Raw genomic sequence first — 24,210 nt, 5'->3', positions numbered from 1 at the left:
AAGGCCCATACTTGGCCCAATCAGGCTATAACTAAAACCCTTGATAGACAAAACTCGCTCTCTCTCTCTTTTTTTTTTTTTTTTTGTGTTGTCTCATTCGTTCACTAGAGTCCCTTCTGATTTGGTACCCTAAACGCAGCTCGATTTATCTAAAGCCCTGAGTCTCGCCGGAAGTCTTATAGACGCGATTTTTCTTAACGCCGTTTGATACACTTACAGTCTTTGAGGTCCAGGAGATAGTGAATTTGTCGGTGGGTATTGAAAATGGAGGAAGAGAACGAAGTGGTGAAGACGTTTGCAGAACTTGGTGTGCGTGAGGAGCTTGTGAAAGCTTGTGAGAGATTGGGATGGAAGAACCCTTCCAAAATTCAAGCCGAAGCCCTTCCTTATGCTCTTGAAGGTAACGCCTTTTGTGCTGTTACACTCTTTTGTTTGTTTAATACTTTGTGATGATTCTCATTGATGTTTCCGTACGATTTTGAGGCTAGTTCTGTGTTTATGTCATTCCGAGATTGAAAAGCTTAAAACTTTTTGATTAATTAGGGTTTATATCATTGCAACTAATTGGAATCTGATGTTTTAATGTCTCCGTTCAGGGAAAGATGTTATTGGACTTGCGCAAACTGGTTCTGGTAAAACTGGAGCCTTTGCGATTCCTATATTGCAAGCACTTCTCGAGTATGTTTATGATTCTGAGCCTAAGAAAGGACGTAGACCTGATCCTGCCTTCTTCGCTTGTGTTTTATCTCCAACTCGGTATGATTTGCTTCCCTAGTTTCTTCAAGCGTTTACTTTGTTTGCTATTTCGTATTGGATTTGATTCCTCTGTGTTCCTTCTCTCCAGAGAGCTTGCAATCCAGATTGCTGAGCAGTTTGAAGCTCTAGGAGCTGATATAAGTCTTAGGTGTGCTGTGGTAAGCTCATGCTTTTAACTATGTTTACCATATTTCAAATATTCCTGTTATAACAGTGGTTTAAAACTGAATAGGTTTCCTGATTTTTTCAGCTTGTTGGAGGTATAGACAGGATGCAACAAACTATTGCTCTTGGGAAACGGCCTCATGTTATTGTACGTTTTTCTGTTCTAATCTTATGGTCATTTGTTTGAGTCACTGCAGTTATCATAAGTGAACGTAGGAGCTAACTATGGTTTGTTGTTTCTAGGTTGCAACACCTGGTCGTCTTTGGGATCATATGTCTGACACAAAAGGCTTTTCTCTGAAATCATTGAAATATCTGGTATACTTAATGCTTATCTTTGGTGGTCTTTTACGTTTTGGTTTAGTCTGTTCCTAGATCGTATCATTTTGGTATTTACTTCACATTGTTCAACAGGTTCTTGATGAAGCAGATAGGCTGCTGAATGAAGATTTTGAGAAATCTCTTAACCAGATTTTGGAAGAGATCCCTCGTGAACGTAAAACATTTCTTTTTTCAGCGACTATGACTAAAAAGGTAGGACAGTGTTGCGTTTTTGATCGTTCAAACTGTCTCTCTATAATCTTTTGGAGTGGAAGATTTAAAGGAACAATTTATTAAGGTCACTGAATTTGTTTTGTCCTTCTAGGTTCGAAAACTTCAAAGGGCATGTTTGAGGAATCCTGTGAAGGTATGAAAACATGAGATGACTTGATTTCTTTTGTCACAGCTATCATAGTTTGAGACTTTGAGGTATAACAGTTGTATATGTTCTTTGCTTTCTTCCAGATTGAAGCTGCCTCCAAATACTCCACAGTCGATACTCTTAAGCAACAGTATCGGTTTGTTGCTGCTAAATACAAGGTACCTTAACTACATAACAAAGCGTAGTAAATAGATAATAGCAAACACATAAGAGGTTTTTATTTTCTTTTAACTATAATTAGCTTATATATCCACTGTAACAGGATTGCTATCTTGTATATATTCTGAGTGAAATGCCTGATTCAACATCAATGATTTTCACCCGAACATGTGATGGTACTCGTTTTCTGGCTTTGGTGCTTCGGAGCCTTGGTTTTAGAGCCATTCCTATCAGTGGTCAAATGACTCAGGTAAATGATGCACTCCTATTTCTAAACATTTCTCGACTTTTTCTCTCAAGATTTTCTCATTCTTTTCGAAATATTCACAGTCGAAGAGACTGGGAGCTTTGACTAAGTTTAAAGCAGGGGAATGTAATATCTTGGTTTGTACCGATGTGGCTAGTAGAGGGCTCGATATCCCATCAGTTGATGTGGTAATCAACTATGACATTCCCACAAATTCAAAGGTTAGCCCTTTTCTCATTCAGATGAATAGGATATTTTCTTTCTTGTTTCTCATGTATCCATGATCTTGAGAATACACATTGATCTTCCAAATTTGGTTTATAGGATTACATCCACAGAGTAGGAAGAACCGCTCGTGCTGGACGTTCTGGTGTCGGGATATCACTTGTAAACCAGTATGAGCTCGAATGGTATATACAAATAGAAAAACTCATTGGTAAGTAAATAAACCTGCGAGAGCTTTTTATTGTTTTGTTTTCTCATGGGATACAGACGTTTGACTTTATGCTTGGACGCTCAGGCAAAAAACTACCAGAATATCCTGCTGAGGAAGACGAAGTCTTATCATTGTTGGAGAGAGTCCAAGAAGCGAAAAAGTTATCCGCAATGGTATATTTACTCTTCACTTTTTCTACTACATGTAAGAAGGTTTAGATGTTTTTTGCTTATAACTGCAATTAATAACTGAAATATGTGTGTTTTGTGTGTGGCAATTTATGTTATAGAATATGAAAGAATCAGGAGGTAGGAAGAAGAGAAGGGGAGAAGATGATGAAGAGAGTGAGAGGTTCTTGGGAGGTAACAAGGACAGAGGTGATGGCAAAGACAAGAAATCTTCTAAGAAGTTCAAACGATAAAATGGCTCTGTTTCTATTGTTTACCGGCAACTCCACTCACCTAAGTTTTGAATTCAAGTTTTGCATATGAACTTGGGAAATTTAATCAATTTTTGTACTCGTAATTTGTATTTTCTTTTCTTTTTTGCTTTGTTTCTTAAAGACTGAATTTATGCTATCAATATTAAAAGAGGTTTTAAAAGCTCTGGTGTCTGTTCTTGTTGCTCTGCAGCGCTTTATTTAAAATATTATCAGCAGAAGTCTGGTTTAATTGGTTTCCGATTTTACGTGTTCCAGTTGCCCGATGCAATTTATGAATCAGATAAGCCGGTCTTGTTCACTTCGTCTGCTCTAACTTTGAGAACAAAAAACTAAGAACACAACTTTATAATGGATTTCTTATGAAATTGAATGTTTATGAAGAGGTACAATACCCAAAGAAAGATTTAAGGATGAAAAACAAAAACGAGGGAAAAAAATGCAAGAATAATGAAAAACTAAACCCGATTAAGAAAAGAAAAAAAGAAGCCAAAAAGGACTTACCACATAAACTCAACTCAAGTAGTAGGCAAGAAAAGATGCAAAACAAAAAATTAAAACTACTCTCTTGTAGATGGGGGAACCATTAATAGCGAAGTCAAGATGAAGCACCACCTCGAGGCGCACCACGACCTCCTTCTCCACGTCCTCCTCTTCCACCCCCTCCGTTTTGAGGAACCCTTTGATAACCTTCTCCTCCATTTCGTGGGTTTGAGCTCTTTGGTCTGCCGGAAAACTCACCCCCTCCTCGTCCATAACCTCCTCCTCTGCCTCCACCACCACGTCCTCCTTTGAAACTTTCGTTTCTGAAGCTTCCTCTCCCGGAAAAGTATCTTCCCCTACTACCTCCATTGTTGCCTCCTCCTGCAAAATAAAACATCTTTTAAATACACAATAAAAGCTTTCATAAAACCAGTTTTTTTTCTTAATGAGGTCTCTCATGTTTCATACCTCGACTGTTTGTTTTCTTCTCCTCTACAACAGCTTGACGATCCCCAATTGTAACCGGTGAGGCCTACATTAACCAACACAAAGAGTCAAGACTTTTTGAAATGAACCATAACATACGAGCTAGGAAAGACTTAGGATTAAACGTGGTAAAAGGAGAGATAAAAATCAAGGCTATGGGTGCTTACATCAAGCGCACTCTGCTTTCCGCTAGCTGTTTCAAATTCCACAAAACCAAAACAGAAACCTTGCTGCTGAGAGTCACAAAAACGTGTAAGGAACCAAAAAGGCGAGGTGTTTAGGAAGAGAATGTAGAATTTATATATCAAACCTTATTGCTTCTGACTTGAATCCCCTCAACCTTGATTGCACCAAATTTTTTGAACACCTCTTCAAGTTGTGTTGGTGTGGAGTCAAAAGGTAAATTTCGGACATAAATCGAATGACCATCATCTGTAATAAGTAGAGACCAAAATCAATAACCAAGGGAATCACACATACTCAAACAGCCCACATGCAGAAAAAGAATTTACGGACCATCCACATCAACATGGCTACTATTTTGAACATTCTCAAGAACTGAAGCCTCGGGTGCTGCTACATGCTCAGCAGAACGAGCGGTCTGCTTCTGGTTGGTACTGACTGGAGCTGCTCTTGGCTTGTTCCGAGCAACGTGTGTTGGTGCTGGACCACTTTTCATCAGTTTGAGCTGTTGAAACACATAAAGACTTCGTAAGGTTTACTAAAAACGATAAAAAATCTTAAGGAAACAACAAAAAAGAAATAGAAAGAAACAGTTAGTTAGTAGGCGGTTGTGACTCACGATTGAAGCATAAGAATGCTTAGGAGCATCTCCTTGAGGCACTGATAAAACTTCATTATGGCTTAATTGAGTTGGAGGTTCGATAGGCTCAACGTCAACAACAACTCCTTCATCTTTATCAGAAGGATCATACACCTCCGCGACATTGTCAAGATCTTCCTCCTCAATGGAAGCAACTGGCTCAGGTTCTACCTCGGCCTCGTGACTAACGTTAACACGTTCTGACAAGAAGTACGGTAATGTTAATATCCTGACCTAAATAACAGAGTGCTATATGTAGTCAAGAAAACATAAAAACATTGATCTTTAATCGTACCTGGTTCCACAGGAGCCTGAACATCCCTGGTGGTTCCATTGATGGCGACAGAACGGGCTTGTGTGGTTACCTCTTTCTCCTCGAGGAATCGAAACACGTCATTCAAGACAAAGTATCCCTTGTCCTGTGGAGCCAAGAAAAAAGTTTGACTAAACTTCTTCCTCACATTATCATTTCCAGTCAAGCGTCCTGTAACCAGGACGATAACACCCCTCTCATGAGACTCCTGAGCATCCGCAGTTTCTATCTCGGCCGTGTAGTCTTCATATTTCAATGAAAGAATCTTATCATTGATCGCCTGAAATCCAAAGTGGAACCATATTAATATGTAACCATATTAGAGAAGAGAGCAATATGGGAAATGTTATATAGTAATTGAATTATTAATAATCTCACTTGCATAGTTGTGACAGTAGTCACAACACCATTAACATCAGGTCGGGTTAGCAAGCTCGAATCCTGATAAAACCGATGGACTAAACCAGGGGATTGGTGAAGAATATGATAGTATTGCTCCACAAAGGCACGACCAACAACCTCAGCACCAGGGGAAGGGTTAGCTTCCTGCTGTGCCATCTACACTCAATAATATATATATACACACAGTGAGAATCAAATTTTACATAACTTAAAAGATGAACATTAACGATTAAATCAAGTGTTTTTTTTAGTAATTTTTGGAGACAATCTTCTCTGAACTAAATCGTTTTGATCAATAAACCTAAAAGGCTGATTCGATTTCGTAGAACTCAGAATCAAAAGTCAACGATCTAATTAGAAAGTATAATGATATCACTGTTCAAGATGAAATTAAAGCTCAAACACAAACAAAAACCCTAATATTAATAAAGATCACAACAGTTATTAACAAGAACAACACGAATTCAGAGACGAAGCAGCAGTAATTAAAGAAAACAGATGATGTTTTATGACAAAAGTGAATCGAGGAGAAAAAAAAGTATATAATTTAAAGAACGAGTCAGATCAAGCTCGATATAGAAAGAAAACCCAATAAGAGATTAAGATCGGAGCATATCGAGAAAGAGAAACAGATCGAATGAGGAAATTAGTGTAGTTGTGTACTTACAGTGATCTGAGGGGGGGGGAGGGGGAGAAGGACAAAGAGAGATCTGCTGCAGATGCTACGAAACAGAGGAGAGGACGAGCGAGACAGCGACAGACGGAGAAAGAGAGAGAAAGTAAAAAAAAGGAGTGAGAGGAGGATCAAAAGTACGGACTTTAGTTTTAGTTTAGTTTAGTTTAGTTTAGTTCGGTTTGGTTCGGCCCACGAAGACTTTAAACTTTTGGGCTTCTTATTCTAGTTCTGTCTTGTTTCTGTTTTTAGAAAAGTTTTTGGTCTTTCTTGTTCATTTTCAGAAACTTGCTAAAATAAAATTTATATGCAGTGTTATCTTGCGAATGTGTTTGGGTTGCAGGATACAGTTTATAAACCGTTCACATATTTCGTAACTTACGACATATCCTAAAAGATTAATGAAAACAATTCCAAATTCTGAGCCATTGCAAGATTAAATTCATAACTCGATGTTTGATGAGATATGGTTGACTTGAAATGGGAGGTGCTACTGATGACAACTGAAGAACGACTAATCACCGGAATGGAAAAAAAAGACTTCTGAAATGCTGTTATTATATCTCGTATTTTTTTTTGGGGGTATAACATGTTGAGTTAGCTAAAGTTATTTAAATTTTTTGAAAAATAAAAAGACATATCTCTATATTATAATTTAAACTCTATTTTGTGGTAGGAGGAGCTAAGTTACCAAACTTTCCTGTAAATATGGATTGAATGGAATTTTTGGTATGCAATTGGCTTCGACATCCAAAAATGCTTTGCAACAAGCAGGACCTAAGTTACCAAACTTTCCTGTAAATATGGATTGGGAAACCTCTGTAACACATCCAGGAATATCCATCACCACTGACCAACATTTTGTTATATCATGTAACCTTGGCACACCCAGAATTGGTTGAAATGGAAAAGAAAAAGGAAAAGCCGGAAACTGCGGTAGTTGAGCGTTTACCGAGACCACAACACATATGGCTGCCAGAAGAAAAAACACATTTTTGATAGACATAATGAGATATTGCACACTGGGAAAGAAAGCCCTTCACAAATATGTTTCTTTATTAAGGTTGGTTTTGATTGATGTACGACTAGTACAATTGTTGTTTAGTTATATGGAAAGCAATAAAAGCTACCGTATCAATAACGTTTAAGAAACGTTTTTGGATTTTAATTAGTTGATATTAGATTTAATTCAGCCGTTCATTGTATACTAATTAATTATTGATTGACGAACAACAATAAGATATTTGCTTTATTATATGGAATGAAACGGAACTGTGATATTAGAACTTGTGTAGCCATTTTATAAATTTAAGCAGAGTCTCCAGTTGAGCGTGAAACAAGCGACATTAGCGAAAAAAATAAAGCAAATTTTTTTACTCCCTTCAATTATCGGTATATTTCAAAATTTTAGTCAGTATATGTGAGGATTAGCATTAGCTAGTATCATGAGAATCTGAAGCTGAACTGTGAACAATCATAAAGCCATATCTGGTTCTAGGTCTAGTACACTTGGAACTATATCAACTTTAGATTTTCTTTCTAGTTTTCTGTTTCTCTATAGACAATATGACAAGAGACCACACTGTGACTCTTGAGTATTTTCATTTACTTTTTTTTCTTTGAAATTGCGCTTTATGGTTTTGATTCTTGTTTACTTTCAAAAAAACTTTCATGCAACTTAGTTAATGAGGTGTGACTTGCTACATATTAGAATATGATTTTGTAGTCTTGAAAAGTGACTAAATATATCATTGCACCTTCTCAAAAAAAAATATCATTGCATACAATATCATAAAATCAACTTTATTTTTCAACTAAAATTAAAACAACAATGATTTAACATATAACTACTTAAGAAATCTAATTTGTGGTAGGAGAAACTGCTCCAGCAATTCTTGAGCATTGTTCCTTCAACATAGGAGGAAAAAACGGATTAGCCGGAACTTTCGGGATGCAATTGGCTTTGATTTCCAAAAATGCCTTACAACAAGCTGGACCTATGTTATCAAACTTTCTAGTGATTATGGATTGAGAAATTTCAGCAATGCATCCAAGAATGTCCCTCAATATTGACCAACATTTTGTTATATCAGGTAATCTTGGCATACCAGGATTTGGTAGGATTGGAAATGGAAATGGGAAACGATAGTGTGGTAGTAGTATTTGAGCATTTACCGAAACCACAATGCATATAACCACTACAAGAAAAATCACGTTTTTAGCCATGATGAAGAAAATAGGAAGTTTCAAATACAGTGGTACAAATGATTCTTTTCTCGATTATGTTTCTAAATGATGAAGAATACTAACATCCTTAGTTATTTATACGGGAAGAAATGAACATTGGTATTAGTTGCTGTTTTGAAACGTTTTCAGACTTTTATTAGGTATTTAATTGGCAGTTTCGTTTTTTTAATCTCTAGTTTCTAATTAGAAAGTATTGGGTATCGGCCATATGTGATTTGATTAAGGAGATGAAATATAACCGATGGCCTTTAATCAAACTGGAGTAACCCAGAATTAATCCATTAAAGAGGATTTTATGAACTCACATTTTCTGTATAAATGTTTTTTTTTTTCTGATACTAGTGCATAAATGTTATATACAAAGTTCAATGCATGGGACTATGGGAGGTACAGTTTTGAGTCATGGGATTGCTTTATCTTTATCTAGATCCAAGCTCGAAAAGCATTTATCTGCAATAATTAATATTACAATTGTCTCCTACGCTTATTGCTCCCCCCAGACATTAAAGGCACTACTTCAGTACTCCATCACAGTAACTTTCTTACTGCATTATCTCTTCCTTTTGGCAGGTTCATATCTTCCGCTTTGTCTCCTCTCAATCCCTCGAGCCTATTTGGCTTACCGACAACAGAGGAATCCAAACGGATATTAAAAACGAAATTCAACAAAAATAATCAATTCGTTCTACACCTTATAAGTACCATATCCATTTTTTATCCATATATAAAAGCCAATACTTGTCTTAGCATATAAGACCTTGTGTATTTTGTCTTATACGAACCCGTGATTTTTTATATATTTTTTTTCCAAATATGAAGAGATAGTTGATTTGCTATTGATAATAGTAGAAAACTAAAAAACACAGAGAGAAACGAGTAGTTTGAGTGCAGCAAACTCTGAAGATACCTTTACTGCATCAATAATACAAAAAGGAGAAGCAGTTATCTATGTATGTATGTCTGTCATAATGTCAGCATCAGCATGAATATATATATGGGGGTACGTATTTATGTTGTTAAATAAGTTTACTTTTTGGTGGGTTTTACTCCTTTTGGTGTTGTCTCTTGCAAGGACATGTCCTTGTCTGTCTCAGCATGAGCCTTCTGCATTTACTGACGTTCAGACCCGAAAACGACGGCTCAGTACCAAAAGACAAAGAAGAAGAGGTTCTTAGGCTATCGTGTACTGTACTGTTTGATAATGAAGGACGACACCGTTTTCAATTTTTCATTCTTTTGTTTTGATTCTCTCTTCTAGTATAGTATAGTAATAGAAGAGAGATGTGGATGTTATGATTCGTTGATATCACATAATAACGCAAGTATGCAAATTTGGATATTTTTCCCAATTTTTGTTAGAATTCTGGGTTTTTAGTCCGATTTGTGACACTCTACACGGTCTGATGGCGATAGCTTAAGACCAACTTGTCCAACATTTGTTTTTTTTCCCTTCTTTTTGTGGAAAATTACAAAATTTCCATTTTCGTAACATTAATATATACAAAGACTCTGTCAGTATTATTGGGTTGAAATGTGAGACTCTGTCAGTATTTCATATTAGATCATAATTCAGTAACTTGACAGAACAAGAAGAAAAAAGTTTAGGAGGAGGGGAGTATGCTAATTCTTTTGAGTACGTAATAGTATAATGAATTTATATAAGTTTGAAAGTAAATATGCTATTATTGACCTAAAATGTCTTGATGGTTAAAGATTTAAAGGCAATAACATGTGAATTTTGGATGCAAGATAGGTATTCCCACGTCAAAAGACAAAACTGTCCAATCTACAAAACATGAAATGAGTTTATTTATACACTTAATTAAACAGTAAGAGAAATTCCTATATGTTGAAGAAAAGTATAGGCAGGCATGTAAATATAGGGCGTAACTAATATATATATATATATATATATATATACACATATAGAGTGAGTTAGGGTTTCTAGTGCCTAACTATATTTAGTTTTGAGATATGATATGGCAATGAAAAACAAACCAGGTAATTCAAAAACGAAGCACATGGAGAATTTAATAATTGAACAGGCTGAAATTTAAAAAAATTTGGCAGAGCTTTGGATAACTCAGCCTAAAGTCAGAAGTGTCGAAAATCTATATGTATATATTAATATATATAGGCACACAACATTAATATATAGATATGCAAAGAGCCAAAGATGCAACTGTAGCGTATATGGTATTGTCTGTATAAGGATCACAAGATCCTATATGTATGCTCGAAAAGTAGGGGAAATTAAGCCCAGAAGCTCAAGTCCCGTCATCATCAATCATCATTCTTCGTTTGTGCAGTCCAGAGACTTTTGATAACCATACGTATATATATCGGATCCGGTTTCTTTGTTAAATTTGTCAACTTAGAACATTAAGTTGAGGTAGGAGAAGAAGTTCCGATTCTTAGGAATTAAATTAGTGTATAATTAAATACAGGAAAAACTTTTATGAAGACGCCTGGTACGAACTATTACAATTAATGGTACAAAGTACAAAATATTAAAATTAAAGTTTGCGAACCCTTCATTAGAAAAAAAAAAAAAAAAAAGATAATACAAATTATGTTACGGAACTTATAAAATCATATACACATAATTCGATGCAATATGACAAAAATTTCTTTGGTGATCAAAGAAAAAAACATTATGATATAAATTTCCTTTACTTTATGGATCATATAAATAGTTTAAAAAAATATATAAATAGTAAAATCCCGTCAACCACATAACGTAGGGGCGTTTCGTAAAATTTGTAGCTAAAGTAATAAATTAGATGAATTGTGAAAATAATTAATTCTAATAATCTTACGTTAATTCATAAAGAAAAATTTACGTTCACCAATTTAAAAAGATTACGTTTTGGCTTTCACAAGCGTTAACAACCAAGTAATTTCATCGGCAATAACTAATAAAGGAGGTTTTATAGTGGGCTAGCTGCTTTAGACGACGGGTAGGTTTGGCAAGCAAGTTGTTGTTCCGACGGAAATTTTGTTGCGACAAATTTCACCATAGGTTTTCACCATAAGTTTTATGAACACATATATTGCATTTTTTTTTTTTTTGCGACATATCTAAATTTAGACCAATATTCCACTGACAATCTATACAAAAGTTGGTACGTACAAGTCTATCACATTACCAAAAAACAATAAAATGATTTGTGGTACTGTATATCCAAAAAGATGCTTGCCTTCTTATAAAGGATTCTAAGCACTTTCTTAAAATGATTTGTGACATTTTAAAAACATAACTAAAATGTAGTATTTCTTAGAATATTCTTACATACAATTATGAACAATGACCAAAATTTATCTGCTCGCTAAAAATTATATGATATGTTAACGTTAGTGGAGAACATTTTCAATGGTTTTGTTTTCTACTAAACTATACAAGTTTTATTTTCATATTCATATCGCAAATTTTGTTACAATGAATATCATCTCAAGATTATTAATATATTATATATTTATTGTTGCAACGAATCTGGATTAACCGGATCGTTTTGAATTTGAAATCATATATGAATTCACAATATTCGTCGGAACAACCAGTGGCTTAAAGGAGCGGTCAATTATAGAAGACTTTGTACTAGTGAACAAGTTGGATACGAAGAGGAAAGAAAATGGTGTGATTTGTGAGCAAAAATCTCAGTGGCAAAGACACTTACAAGAGAAAGTGGTCCACAAATCTCTTTGTGAGTATTTAAGCATTAGATGCTTTAAAGAAAAACCTATACTCGTTGGTCCATTCTCTATCTCAGAGACAGACCCTTACTTCCTCTAGCTGTCAATCTATTATATTTAGACATATAATGTTGTTATTAAAGGAAAAAAAACTACATATATAAAACATAACGCACAAGTAATTAATTAGAAATAAAAGCAATACTCCCCAACAGTTTGATTTTAACCAGTCTAGATTTCATTATCACTCAAATTAGGGTTTCAACAAGTTGCTTCGTTAATATTCAACAGTTTCTTTAACAGTCAAATAAATTGCAAGAAAATGTCACAAATTATAAATTGGTCCTTCCATTATTATCTTATTATTTTGAAAATTTTGAACAATTATAAAAATCTTCAAATTCTTTTTATGGTTTACAGTACAACCTCTATTTAAAGCTCTTGTTGTAGAACTACTCAAGTCATTTTATTATTTTCACACAAATTAATAAAAATATATAATTTTTTTTTACTTGTTAGTACACTAATATATTTTCTCTCTCTAATTAATAAGCTAAGATATTTTAGTATTCAAATTTGATAAATTAATATTAAATAAATTATATAAAAAGTTAAGAAAAATAAATGTCTAAAGCCCATGAAATTAAAGGGAACCAAAACTTGAATACTACAAAGTATTAAAAAAATTTGTAAAGGTTGTTTCATTTGTCAACTATTGTAAAGTATTTTATAAAAAAAGATTGATTTATGTGAGTGTAAACAAAACATGCCCATTTCCATCACAGTATCAAATACACTACATAAATTGCACCTCTTTTTGTTCTTCTGCACAAATTCCTTTCATACCAAAAAAAAAAAAAAACCCTAGGGATTGGAATACAATTTAAAAGAATATTTAATTCATTTGTTATTTAACTTCCCCAATCATTATAATACATATATAATTCGAGTTTCCAAAAAAAGAAAAAGAAATACTTCACATTCCTCTGCCTCCTTATCTCTTTCTTATTCTCTCCATTCTTCTTCCCTTCTTCTCTGTGAAGCTAGATCTTGAACTAGGACTTCAAGCTTACCAGTCTTCAATACCGATGTAAGAACATATAGATAATCTTTAACATGTTTGAATTTCAAATTCTTACGATCGAGCTTTCTTTTCTTAATTAGATGCTAAGTCAAGAAAGAGTTCAATCATATTTATTTTGCTTTAACTTGTTATTCATGTGAATTTTCCTCCAAAACATTTTTTTAAAAGCAACAATTTCATCACTCCACCTCAATTCCGTTCCATAAGAAGCTAACAACAACTAATTATTCTCTTCTTGATTTTTTTTTCTATTAAATTGGACAATTTCGTCCTTTCTCTTTTTTTCAGATCTGTTCTTCACACCAGCTTAATTAATTGAGTGAAGAAGATCTTATTGAGTTGAATTAAAAAGAGGGATGAGATCAAGAGAATGCGACGAAGAGGAGATTCATGCAAAGCAAGAAGGAGATAGTAATCAAAATCATCAAGTAAACTTAAACCACATGTTGCAACAGCAACAGCCGAGTACAGTATCATCTTCAAGGCAATGGACCTCAGCTTTTAGAAATCCAAGAATCGTTCGAGTATCGAGAACATTCGGTGGCAAAGACAGACACAGCAAAGTATGTACAGTCCGTGGTCTTCGAGACCGGAGGATAAGGTTGTCAGTACCTACAGCGATTCAACTCTACGACCTTCAAGATCGATTAGGGTTGAGTCAGCCAAGCAAAGTCATAGATTGGTTACTCGAAGAAGCAAAAGATGACGTCGACAAGCTCCCTCCTCTACAATTCCCACATGGTTTTAACCAAATGTATCCAAATCTCATGTTTGGTAACTCCGGGTTCGGAGAATCGCCATCGTCAACTTCATCAACAACGTTTCCAGGAAGCAATCTTGGGTTCTTGGAAAACTGGGATCTTGGTGGTTCTTCAAGAACAAGATCAAGAATAACGGATACTACTACGACCCATAGAGAAAGTTTCGATCTAGATAAAGGGAAATGGATCAAACACGACGAGAATAGTAATCAAGATCACCAAGGGTTCAATCATCAGCATTTCCCACTGACCAATCCTTACAACAACACTTCTTCTTATTACAACCTCGGACATCTTCAACAATCGTTAGAACAATCCGGTAATAACGTTACTGTCGCAATATCTAATGTTGCTGCTAATAACAACAATAATCTCAACTTGCCTCCTCCTTCCTCGTCTGCTCCGGGAGACGGATCTCAGCTTTTTTTCGGTCCTACTCCTCCGGCTATGAGCTCTCTATTTCCGACATACCCTTCGTTTCTCGGAGCTTCTCATCATCATCAAGTCGTAGATGGAGCTGGTCATCTTCAGCTCTTTAGCTCGAATTCAAATACAGCGACGCAGCAACAGATGATGACGGGTAATACGAGTTTGATTATACCATTTCATCATTTGATGAGCTCGAATCATGATACGGATCGTCATAGTAGCGATAATGATTCCGATTCATGAAAGGTTTTCTATATCCTAGCTACACTATATATACATAAATATGTTATATGTATACGCATTCTTATATTTTTATACATATGCGTATTGTTGGGTTGGTTTATATATCTTCCTCGTGTATGTATAGACATTTTAATAATCTCCAATGTGGATTGGAACAAGAGACATTCATAATGCGAGGATGATTGTTATATTTATATATTTTTGAGTTTTGATATATGTTTATTTAGATTGCTTGTTTTTGAAATTGGATGTATTATTTTTGAATGTATTTTTGTATTCATTTATGAATATTGATATACAGCACTTTATATAGTTATTCGAATAGATTATATTAATGAATTGTACAATATATGTAGGTATCTCATAAAAGCTGTCTTGTACTTTAATCGATCTTCATGTGTAAAATTTAGATTAGTAAATCAATCTTCTTAATCAATGGAGATAGGTACATATATATAGCTTGAATATCATATATATATGGATTTCAATGGACCTAGGTTTGCAGTTAAATTGGTTTCAATAAATTATAGTTAAACACTAATCCATATGCAATGCAAACAATGTGATTCGTTTCAAAATATATCAGCCCCCGCGCCTAGCTACCGTCAGCTGTGAGACATGTTAGTTGTCATATGGGACATGATTGATGCAAATGTATGCAGCATGTTTGTCGCGCCATTGCTTTGGAATCCGCTAATTCTCTATTGCCACAGTTGTATGATCGATTTGGCGCCTTCCTCATCTTATAATTTGATATACTTAACATATATTTATAGTACTATACTTGTATTAGCGAAACATTTTGTCCAAATGTTGTCAAAATATTATCGTATGACTCAATTATCAGTTTGCAATCACTAATAAATATTCAGTACTTAAATATAATCATAACTATGAAGTTTAATTAATATATGTATATCAATATATTAAAGAAAGCCATTTGGTGCACAATTCAAATGAAAGAAACAGAAGGGTTCGTTGCTTGTAATAATGTGTCAGAAAAACGCCAATAAGTTTCAAATAATTTTATGTCCACAATAATTCTCTTTAGTAGAACTACGTATATATATATGATTGTACGGGCAGATTGCGAATGTATTCATATGAACTATATAAGTATAACATCTATATATAGATAGAACATTAGAAGTACAGATATAGGTTGCTGTTCACAATGCCTAGATGCGCGGCAATAGATAATGCATGCCAAACCCTAGCCTCGTGTGTATATATGCGTCACACCTATAAATCTACAACCATGTACATATATCATATGCATCCATATGTACACTGAATTACTTATTAAGAAAGTGACGGTTACCAAAAATAAAAGAAGTGAGCATGTCTATATAGATTAGAATAAATAAGGCATTTTTTTTTTGTGTAAGCCAAATTAATTAGTTGAGTTAGCTAGCGTTTTCCACATCTCCGTATTTGCTGACTTTTGATGAAGTTCGAAACGACCAAAATTCAAATTAATCGCTGGTAGCCTTTAGTCGACACACGACTGATTTCAATAAGAGAGCTAATAAATGTGACGGATTTATCTTCATACGTACATTCACATTTCACGTGTGTGAGAGTACTGTGAGGGAGATGGGTTATATTTAGGTCAAAGGAATGCAGAGATGCATGTAAAAAAGAATTTGTGCTTTACGTTTTTCTTTCTATACTTAATATTAATTCCTAAATCATACCTCCTAACTTTGTTTCGAATTAAGTTCTATGTATTTTTTTTCATTCATAGTAAATTAAAATAAGAATTAATGTCTATCATAACCTTTGTTATTTTCCAAATAAAACTTTCCTTACATAAATGGTTACTACTTATTACTAGCTATACGAACGTCCTTGTATGACTTTATTCTACTGAACAATCTATATATGGTTGATAATCTTGACACATGATATATATGAGTCGAGCCTACTTTGAACCTTAAGTTCTTGGTCATATATAATACCACGAAAGTGAAATAAATAATAATGAATACGTAAAGAAAAAGAGAAGTGTCTGATGGTGAGTATTGGGATTGGAGGGTCAGAGAAGGAAAGGGAAAGAAGAGGAGCAGTTAAGACAGCAACTGAATTGCAGTCAAGCACTGATCCCTATCTTCCATTATCAGTCATCCCTCTCTCTCTTTCTTTTTCAATAACTCTCTCTCTCTCTCAGTACTCTCTCTTCTCCAATTTGTGGGGGCCATTATAACCTTCCATTTTAAAATTATTGGTTTTGAAAACATAACTTATTTTCCTTTTGGGTGGTCCTTTTGATCTTTTATAAATCATGTGTTTCGATATATATAGATGGGCACACACTTGTCAAGAAAATTCAAAGATTTGCCATTACAGAGTTTATTCATTTATATATCTATATATCTTTTCAACCAAGATTCTACTAAATACTTACACCACATCTCTGCTTATAGATATGGCCATATGGGTTGAAATTTATATTCTGATACTTCAAAAAAAGGTTATTATTGCACTTGTTCTTTGTTGTGTAGTATTAATTCATTGACCCATATATCTATCTTCCTTTAGTTCTCTAAGGTATATACGACAAACACTAACATTTATATGTATCAAAGTGAGGATGCGCATTAAAATATCAAAACTTATGATGCGATCAAATATATAAATAACATTTCCTCAGAGATATACTGAGACTAGTGAATTCTTTTTTTTTTTGGGTGTTAAATTTAAAGGGAATAAGACAACTGATGATTTCGAGTGGAAGACATATCCTTGAGACCAATTGAAAATTTCCGTCAAATGTAACGAGTGGATGTAATGCCCTGATATTATAATTTTATGATCAATAAGGGGCATGGAATAAGGTATAATGGTCGGCGATTATCTTATCTAACATAAAAATTAGTGTCTATATATATCGTAGACTCTTAGTGATATGGGAATTGTAGTTGCTCAAGAGAATATATATACGTTTTTAGAATCTTGAATTGGCATGAGATAATTTATCTTAAATGGAATAATATATATATATATATATATATTATGATATATGGTCCATATGATTATAAACTTCTTTTTCATCACCGGCATGCTTCAAAGTTAAGAGAGGAAGAAGAAAAAAAAACAGGTCCACTTTATTTCATTTTCAAATAATTCACTCACTTAGGCATGCAATTCTTTTTGTTTTCTCCTTTTTCTTTATCAATTCTTTTTCTCTTTCTTTTTTCGCAGAGGTTATTATTTATGGTACATTTTTTCTTATCCTGTTTTCTGTAGACAGGCGACGATAAGAAATTAAAATATGTAGTACTATATATTTTCTGAGAAAACTTTTACCGATCTGTAGTTTTTACTTTTAATTTGGTCTCCTCGGAAGAAATGCAATGACGACTGGACATGGAGATCTATGTAAACCTCATTACTCAATTGACTGTATAATAAACAGTTTTATTAGACTTCAAATTTTACGATTCTAATTATTTGTGTTTTCTAGTTTTGGCTAAAATAACTGAACTTATGTGATCTCCATGTATATATGTTGCATAGTTTGATGTCGATATAGTCTATAAACATGAGTGCTTCCGTCATTTCTTGAGTTAGATTATAAACATATTTACGGAGTATTATTTAAACCCTTAAACAAAAAAAAAACATATATATATTATTTTACTAACTCACAAGTAAAATAAATATTTCATAGAATAAAAGTACAGGTCCGAAGCGAGCGTCGTCCTACTATCATCAACTGACAATATATATGTCTGCTGTTTGGTAATTTTCAAGCTTGTAAGGATCCGACATTCTTTATGGTATAATTTGTAAACCGAGATTTTTAATGGTATATTATTGTATCATATGTTGATCATAGGAATTTTTGGGTTAGTGTTGTTTTTTACCTTCATAGGAATCAAAACACTGTTTGCCCAAAAAAAAAAGGAATAAAAACACTAATTTCGTAGATTCATATGAAATATGAAATATGAAATATTGAAGTCTATAGCCATGGCTTTACCGGTATATGCTATGTCATGCTCTAGGTTAAGCAAGCATTTGTGTCGCAAGATCACGAGTGTGATGTGTGAGTTTTGGTGGAGTAATTGCCAGGGGAAAAGGAAGATAGCTTGGGTTGCTTGGTCGAAAATGTGTAGGTCCAAGGCTGATGGTGGTATGGGGTTTAGAGACTTAGGGGATTTTAATCAGGCATTGCTTGCTAAGCAGGCATGGAGAATCCTCAATAATCCGGAATCCTTGGTGTCTCGGTTCTACAAAAGCAGATATTTTCGTTGATCATCAATTTTTGGAGTGTGGTTCAGGATCAAGACCTTCTTATGCATGGAGGAGCATTCTACATGGCCACAACTTATTAAAACAGGGGCTAATGAAGACAATTGGTAATGGTCTGGATACTTATGTGTGGACAGAGAAGTGGTTATTTGACAAGCACCCTAGAGCTCCATATCGTTTACAAACTATCTTTGACGTAGGTTTGCATGTTGCTGATTTGAAAGTTCCAGCTGATGGACAGTGGGACAAGGAAAATATCCATAATCTGTTTCCATTGGATGATGCTAAGCAGATCCTCGCTATGGCCACCGCGGGAACAAAACTGGATCGCTACATTTGGCCTTATACGCCTTCTGGAACTTATACGGTCAAGAGTGGTTATTGGTTATGCAGAACTTTGTCTGTGCTATATGAACCCCGATCAGAGGAGGTGGTAAAGGCAAACGCTTTGAAAAAGGAGGTTTGGACTCTGAAGACAGTGCCAAAGATTAAAACCTTTTTGTGGAAAATGTTATCTGGAGCCCTTGCTGTGTCGGAGAGGCTTGCAAGTCTTTGGATACAAGATGTATGGTGTGTGGTCACACTGAGGAAACGATCTGTCACCTGCTCTTTACTTGTCCTGTAGCACGTCAAGCTTATGCGGTTGCAAATGTCCCTATGCCTAGTGCTGGTTTCTCTGCTTCCGAGGTTATGAAGAATTGGGAGTTTTTATTAACTTTGATGCAGGATGAGAGGTACCCGGAGGAGTTACGCAGGACAATTCCATGGTTGATGTGGGGTATCTGGAAATGGCGGAATAATTTTGTTCTCCAAGGGAAACAAACGGATGTTAAAGAGATGGTGGACAAAGCTTATCAAGAATCGGCACACTGGACGATAGCAAACTCTGTTGTTGGGTCTATTGACATCACATGGGAGAGGCGAAAATCTGGTATCGAGGTGCAGTGGAGACGTCCAATGGTTGAGGTTGTTAAGTGTAACATTGCTGCTTCATGGCGGAATAACCGATCAGTGGTTGGTGGAGCATGGATTACACGAGATAGTCAAGGCCAAGTTATGCACCATGCTAGGAGCGCGTTAACATGTACGGACACGAAAGTATTAGCTTCTTTGTGGTGCTGCCTTCGGACAGTAGAGGCTCTGCAAATCCTGCATGTTCGGAAGGTTGAAGTGGCTTTGGATTGTGCTGCAGCGGTTTCTGCGATTAACAACCCACGAGAGTGGCCACCGTATGCATACATTTTGCAGGACATTCAGGTGATTTTATCAAGTTTTGCCTACTGGGAGTGTCACCTGGTGGCTAGCTCAGCAAATAAAGTGGATGGGGCTATTGCGAACAGCGTCACAAGAGATATGGGAGACTCCAATCATATTTATCTCTGGGAGGCCCATCTTGGTTGCAGGATCAGGTGTTTTTGGATATAGCTCATTAGGCTACAAGGCTAAAGAAGAAGGTTTGGGACTGACCGTTGGGTGTGGTGGGGCTGTGCTTTGGTTTACACTTGGAGAGTCGATTGACTTCATTATCAAGTGTGGTTGTAGGTTTTTATTTCTTTCTTCTGTATTTTGTTTATGGTTTGTACGGCTCATAAACCTTTTATTTCAATCAGATGACAAAAAACGTTGTTAAGACAGATTTTTTCTGTTTTGGTTTTCTTAGAGGTACAAGTAAATGACGACGACGTGAGCGGACCGGCGGTACTACTACGCCATAAGCGGCTTTGTTTATTGGGCCTTCAGAAAAAATAAAGGGATCAGTAACATTTTTTGGAGGGTAAAATAAATAGAAGCCCCCGGCGAGGATCGAACTCGCGGCCTTTCGCTTACGAAGCAAACGCAATACCACTATGCTACGGAGGCATTACGACCTTATAAATCTATAACTATTATCTAGTAGTAATATGCTCCCCTTTTTTCCAAACCTTAACCGCCCTTAATTGATGTATTCTTCATCTACAGACGTATTAGCTAGCGACTTCATCATTGTAAAAGTCACAACCAAAAAGAAAAAAAAACGATGAAGTCACAAGAAAGAGCTACAATAATTTTGGATTCTTGTTATGGGAGTTTGGATTGGAATTACTGATCTGATCATGGTTGTTACCTTTTTTTCCTTTTCAATGCCAAAATCGTAGTTGTTTACGGATACAACTGCTCTAATAGCACATTTTGTGTGGTTTTCTTTTCAATATCGGGTGATCTGTTGAAGGAAATGACTCAGAAAACAAATTTTATTAACATTTTTTGCTTTCTCTCATATTGAATGGTGTGTTCTAGATTACGATATATGATATTTCATTCACTATATTTGTTGAGTGGAATTTCTAATATTCTTAAATTGTCAATTCATAATTTTTGACATTTGTGTTAAAGTTTTGTCGCATAACTACTAAATTTTTTATGTTTATGTTCACGCGTGAGGTACTTTCACTAAAGTATCATATTGATAAACTAGATAATATTGATGAGATGACTTAACGAATGTTGTAGTGTGCTTTTATTGGATCATGGTAATTTGTGAGTACAACATTGTTGAATTAACCCTATATTTAAAAAAACAATAAGAAGCTACAACAAAATGGAACTGCTATTTTGATTCTATTTTGTTGTAGGAGCTCCAACAATTCTTGAACAATGGTCCTTTATGATATGAGGAAAAAATGGACTGAATGGAAACTTTGGCAGGCAGTTGGCTTCAGCTACTAAAAATGTTTTGCAACAAGCAGGACCTATATTGCCAAGTTGTCCAATCAATATAGATTGAGAAATTTCTGCGATACATCCTGGGATATTCATTAGTGATGACCAACATTTAGTTATGTCTGGTAGTAATCTTGGCATACCAGGACTTGGTTGAAATGGAAAAGGAAAGGGAATCGGAAGTTGTGGTAGCTGAGCATTTACGGAGGCTATGATGCATACAACTAGGAGTGAAATCACACTTTTGATAGACATAATGAGAAAAAGAGCCTTGATTAGAAGAGTAAACCTAATAGAGATGTTTAGTGCTCGGTTTTGTTTTTATTGATGAACAACAATAAGATCCTTGCTTATTTATATGGAATGAAACGAAACTATGGCATTAACTATCTTTGATAAAACGTCTTTGAATTCTCTTTATCAGATACTTTAATCTATTTATAAGTTTAAATAGAGTTGAAACCCCCAAGTGTGAAACGAGCAACATTAACCAAGAAACCTTTAATGTGAATTGAACTAATTATTCTGGTCTCGTTTGTGCACATATATATGCCCTGAAGATAATTAGCTTTAGCTGTTAAAATTAAAACTTTGATGTAGCAAAAATATGGAGGTGCGGGGAATCGAACCCCGTGCCTCTCGCATGCGAAGCGAGCGCTCTACCATATGAGCTACACCCCCAATCAATAACCTTATGATAATTAACTTTTTTATATTGATTATATTTAAACTTACAAATGGGCTCAAAGCCAGCCCCAAAGTGAAGCCCAATTACTCGTGATGTTCCTAAATCTTGAATTAGGGTTTTAGTCAACTTCCTTTTCTCTCACTCTCTCTCTCTGGGTGACTAATTTCTCTCACTAAAAATCAGAAAATGCCGCCGTCGTTACCGTCTCTGCAACTCCGGCGATTACTCCTCCGTAGCATCGTCACCTCTTCCTCCTCCTCCTCCGCCAATACTCTCCAATCTCAGTCCCGTCTCATTTCTTCCAAACCATCGTATTCTCCTCTACCGCCGCCTTCCCGTTCCTCAATCTTATCAACACTTCCTTCTAGACTCTTCTCATCTGAAACAAATGCAGACTCAGAAACTTCAGATCCGAATCAGATTGCTCTCTCTTTCTCCAAGGAGCTCACGGGGAACCCAGACGCCGAATCTCACTCCATTTCAAAGAGACTCAATCTCAGCTTCTCCCACGTCACGCCGTGTCCAGATTCGATTCTTCAAACACTCAATCTCTCCCCTGAAGCTGGTCGCGCTGCTTTAGGCTTCAACGAGTGGTTGGATACGATCGATGCCTTCTCTCATACCGATGAAACTGTTTCGTTTTTCGTCGATTACTTCGGTCGTCGGAAAGATTTCAAAGGGATGTTAGAGATCATATCGAAATACAAAGGTGTAGCCGGAGGTAAAACACTAGAATCTGCGATTGATAGGTTGGTTCGAGCTGGTAGACCTAAGCAGGTCACTGATTTCTTTGAGAAGATGGAGAACGATTACGGTTTGAAACGTGACAAAGAGTCACTTACTCTTGTGGTGAAGAAGCTTTGTGAGAAAGGTCACGCGAGTATCGCTGAGAAGATGGTGAAGAACACTGCTAACGATATATTCCCTGATGAGAACATTTGTGATTTATTGATTAGTGGTTGGTGTAATGCTGAGAAGCTTGATGAAGCAACTAGGTTAGCTGGTGAGATGTCTAGAGGAGGATTTGAGATAGGTACCAAAGCTTATAACATGATGCTTGATTGTGTTTGTAAGCTTTGTAGGAAGAAAGATCCGTTTAAGCTTCAACCTGAAGTAGAGAAGGTTTTACTAGAAATGGAGTTCCGTGGTGTGCCTAGAGATACTGAGACTTTCAATGTGTTGATTAACAATCTTTGTAAACTCAGGAGAACTGAAGAAGCGATGACATTGTTTGGTAGGATGGGTGAATGGGGTTGTCAACCTGATGCTGAGACGTACATTGTTCTGATCAAGAGTTTGTACCAAGCAGCTAGGATTGGTGAAGGAGATGAAATGATCGATAAGATGAAGTCAGCAGGGTACGGTGAGTCTTTGACTAAGAAAGAGTATTACGGGTTTTTGAAGATATTGTGTGGGATTGAGAGGCTTGAGCATGCCATGAGTGTGTTTAAGAGCATGAAAGCGAATGGAATCAAACCTGGGATCAAAACTTATGATTTGTTGATGGGGAAAATGTGTGCTAATAACCAGCTAACTAGAGCTAATGGTTTGTACAAAGAAGCGGCTAAGAAAGGTATCGCTGTTAGCCCTAAGGAGTACAGAGTTGATCCGCGGTTTTTGAAAAAGAAGAGCAAGGAAGTGGATAGTAATGTGAAGAAGAGGGAGACTTTGCCTGAGAAAACCGCCAGGAAGAAGAAACGGCTCAAGCAGATCAATATGAGTTTTGTTAAGAAACCGCACAACAAGATGAGACGAAGAATGTGATGCTGATGATCTTTCAACATCTGTTCTAAAGATTATTATGGTCTTTGTTCTTTTCCTCTTTTTATGATTTTGTCAAGAGAATTCGTCTTTTTTTGCTTGGTCACGAGCAAATAGCTTCAATAATCTTTGGTTCGACTTAATGTAAACGTTTACCCAGAGTTTTTGCTTGGCTCAGGAATTGGAGATAAAATTAAGTTTTTGGTTAACTTAATGCTTTTCTCGTACACCCAAGTTGAGTTTAGGATCAAGTAATCATTGT

At 35.6% G+C, this 24,210-nt stretch overlaps 8 protein-coding genes and 2 non-coding genes across 11 annotated transcripts; 4 read left to right on the top strand and 6 right to left on the bottom strand.

The window, feature by feature from the left end:
- The first annotated feature begins 42 nt into the window (after positions 1-42).
- Positions 43-3,068, top strand: LOC104726687 (DEAD-box ATP-dependent RNA helicase 10). The gene is made up of 13 exons (XM_010445613.2): positions 43-400; positions 597-756; positions 845-914; positions 1,007-1,069; positions 1,165-1,239; positions 1,336-1,455; positions 1,568-1,609; positions 1,708-1,782; positions 1,887-2,033; positions 2,114-2,251; positions 2,355-2,466; positions 2,551-2,639; positions 2,756-3,068. Exons 1-13 carry the CDS (start codon positions 265-267, stop codon positions 2,885-2,887), a joined length of 1,359 nt encoding a protein of 452 aa, XP_010443915.2. The 5' UTR covers positions 43-264; the 3' UTR covers positions 2,888-3,068.
- A 170-nt stretch (positions 3,069-3,238) lies between these two features.
- LOC104762208 (nuclear transport factor 2) lies at positions 3,239-6,259 on the bottom strand. Of its 2 annotated transcripts, none has more exons than XM_087472093.1 (9): positions 6,080-6,259; positions 5,389-5,568; positions 4,993-5,290; positions 4,677-4,897; positions 4,391-4,562; positions 4,185-4,306; positions 4,042-4,107; positions 3,857-3,920; positions 3,239-3,769 (listed from the first exon to the last, which is right to left on the bottom strand). In XM_087472093.1, the coding sequence occupies exons 2-9, from the start codon at positions 5,566-5,568 to the stop codon at positions 3,504-3,506; spliced, it is 1,389 nt and encodes a 462-aa protein (XP_087328219.1). In that variant the 5' UTR covers positions 6,080-6,259; the 3' UTR covers positions 3,239-3,503. The 2 variants fall into 2 exon arrangements, with proteins under 2 accessions (XP_087328219.1, XP_087328220.1); XM_087472094.1 differs by having other exon boundaries at positions 4,042-4,104.
- Positions 6,260-6,767: 508 nt separating this feature from the next.
- Positions 6,768-7,118, bottom strand: LOC147935560 (uncharacterized). The gene has a single exon (XM_087473055.1). The coding sequence runs from the start codon at positions 7,089-7,091 to the stop codon at positions 6,768-6,770; it is 324 nt and encodes a 107-aa protein (XP_087329181.1). The 5' UTR covers positions 7,092-7,118.
- An 827-nt stretch (positions 7,119-7,945) lies between these two features.
- Positions 7,946-8,345, bottom strand: LOC147935559 (uncharacterized). The gene has a single exon (XM_087473054.1). The coding sequence runs from the start codon at positions 8,309-8,311 to the stop codon at positions 7,946-7,948; it is 366 nt and encodes a 121-aa protein (XP_087329180.1). The 5' UTR covers positions 8,312-8,345.
- Positions 8,346-12,806: 4,461 nt separating this feature from the next.
- LOC104726685 (transcription factor TCP5) lies at positions 12,807-14,877 on the top strand. The gene is made up of 2 exons (XM_010445610.3): positions 12,807-13,115; positions 13,398-14,877. The coding sequence occupies exon 2, from the start codon at positions 13,466-13,468 to the stop codon at positions 14,540-14,542; it is 1,077 nt and encodes a 358-aa protein (XP_010443912.1). The 5' UTR covers positions 12,807-13,115; positions 13,398-13,465; the 3' UTR covers positions 14,543-14,877.
- Positions 14,878-18,893: 4,016 nt separating this feature from the next.
- On the top strand, positions 18,894-20,224 carry LOC147935558 (uncharacterized). The gene is made up of 2 exons (XM_087473053.1): positions 18,894-19,347; positions 19,425-20,224. The coding sequence occupies exons 1-2, from the start codon at positions 18,894-18,896 to the stop codon at positions 20,222-20,224; spliced, it is 1,254 nt and encodes a 417-aa protein (XP_087329179.1).
- A 363-nt stretch (positions 20,225-20,587) lies between these two features.
- On the bottom strand, positions 20,588-20,659 carry TRNAT-CGU (transfer RNA threonine (anticodon CGU)). Its single transcript has one exon. It is a non-coding gene; the product is annotated as a tRNA-Thr (tRNA).
- Positions 20,660-21,397: 738 nt separating this feature from the next.
- On the bottom strand, positions 21,398-21,787 carry LOC104729022 (uncharacterized). Its single transcript, XM_010447923.2, has one exon. It carries the CDS (start codon positions 21,752-21,754, stop codon positions 21,398-21,400), a length of 357 nt encoding a protein of 118 aa, XP_010446225.1. The 5' UTR covers positions 21,755-21,787.
- A 320-nt stretch (positions 21,788-22,107) lies between these two features.
- Positions 22,108-22,180, bottom strand: TRNAA-CGC (transfer RNA alanine (anticodon CGC)). Its single transcript has one exon. It is a non-coding gene; the product is annotated as a tRNA-Ala (tRNA).
- Positions 22,181-22,278: 98 nt separating this feature from the next.
- LOC104726684 (small ribosomal subunit protein mL104 (rPPR9)) lies at positions 22,279-24,157 on the top strand. Its single transcript, XM_010445609.3, has one exon. It carries the CDS (start codon positions 22,374-22,376, stop codon positions 23,949-23,951), a length of 1,578 nt encoding a protein of 525 aa, XP_010443911.1. The 5' UTR covers positions 22,279-22,373; the 3' UTR covers positions 23,952-24,157.
- Positions 24,158-24,210: the final 53 nt, after the last annotated feature.

Source organism: Camelina sativa, chromosome 11 (genome assembly GCF_030686135.1).
Source record: "Camelina sativa cultivar CO46 ecotype springtype chromosome 11, ASM3068613v1".
Classification (NCBI taxonomy): domain Eukaryota; kingdom Viridiplantae; phylum Streptophyta; class Magnoliopsida; order Brassicales; family Brassicaceae; genus Camelina; species Camelina sativa.
This window is presented reverse-complemented; position numbering and strand designations above follow the sequence as displayed.

Bases quoted from the DNA above. Each gene is read 5' to 3' on its own strand.
- LOC104726687 (XM_010445613.2), top strand. From the start codon at position 265: ATGGAGGAAGAGAACGAAGTGGTGAAGACGTTTGCAGAACTTGGTGTG. The intron at 1,070-1,164 runs GTACGTTTTTCT...TGTTGTTTCTAG, and splicing joins GGAAACGGCCTCATGTTATT to GTTGCAACACCTGGTCGTCT. The intron at 1,240-1,335 runs GTATACTTAATG...ATTGTTCAACAG, and splicing joins TGAAATCATTGAAATATCTG to GTTCTTGATGAAGCAGATAG.
- LOC104762208 (XM_087472093.1), bottom strand. From the start codon at position 5,568: ATGGCACAGCAGGAAGCTAACCCTTCCCCTGGTGCTGAGGTTGTTGGT. The intron at 4,563-4,676 runs GTGAGTCACAAC...GTGTTTCAACAG, and splicing joins AGCATTCTTATGCTTCAATC to CTCAAACTGATGAAAAGTGG. The intron at 3,921-4,041 runs GTAAGCACCCAT...TGGTTAATGTAG, and splicing joins GAAAGCAGAGTGCGCTTGAT to GCCTCACCGGTTACAATTGG.
- LOC147935560 (XM_087473055.1), bottom strand. From the start codon at position 7,091: ATGTCTATCAAAAATGTGTTTTTTCTTCTGGCAGCCATATGTGTTGTG.
- LOC147935559 (XM_087473054.1), bottom strand. From the start codon at position 8,311: ATGGCTAAAAACGTGATTTTTCTTGTAGTGGTTATATGCATTGTGGTT.
- LOC104726685 (XM_010445610.3), top strand. From the start codon at position 13,466: ATGAGATCAAGAGAATGCGACGAAGAGGAGATTCATGCAAAGCAAGAA.
- LOC147935558 (XM_087473053.1), top strand. From the start codon at position 18,894: ATGAAGACAATTGGTAATGGTCTGGATACTTATGTGTGGACAGAGAAG. The intron at 19,348-19,424 runs GTCTTTGGATAC...CTTGTCCTGTAG, and splicing joins TGTGTCGGAGAGGCTTGCAA to CACGTCAAGCTTATGCGGTT.
- LOC104729022 (XM_010447923.2), bottom strand. From the start codon at position 21,754: ATGTCTATCAAAAGTGTGATTTCACTCCTAGTTGTATGCATCATAGCC.
- LOC104726684 (XM_010445609.3), top strand. From the start codon at position 22,374: ATGCCGCCGTCGTTACCGTCTCTGCAACTCCGGCGATTACTCCTCCGT.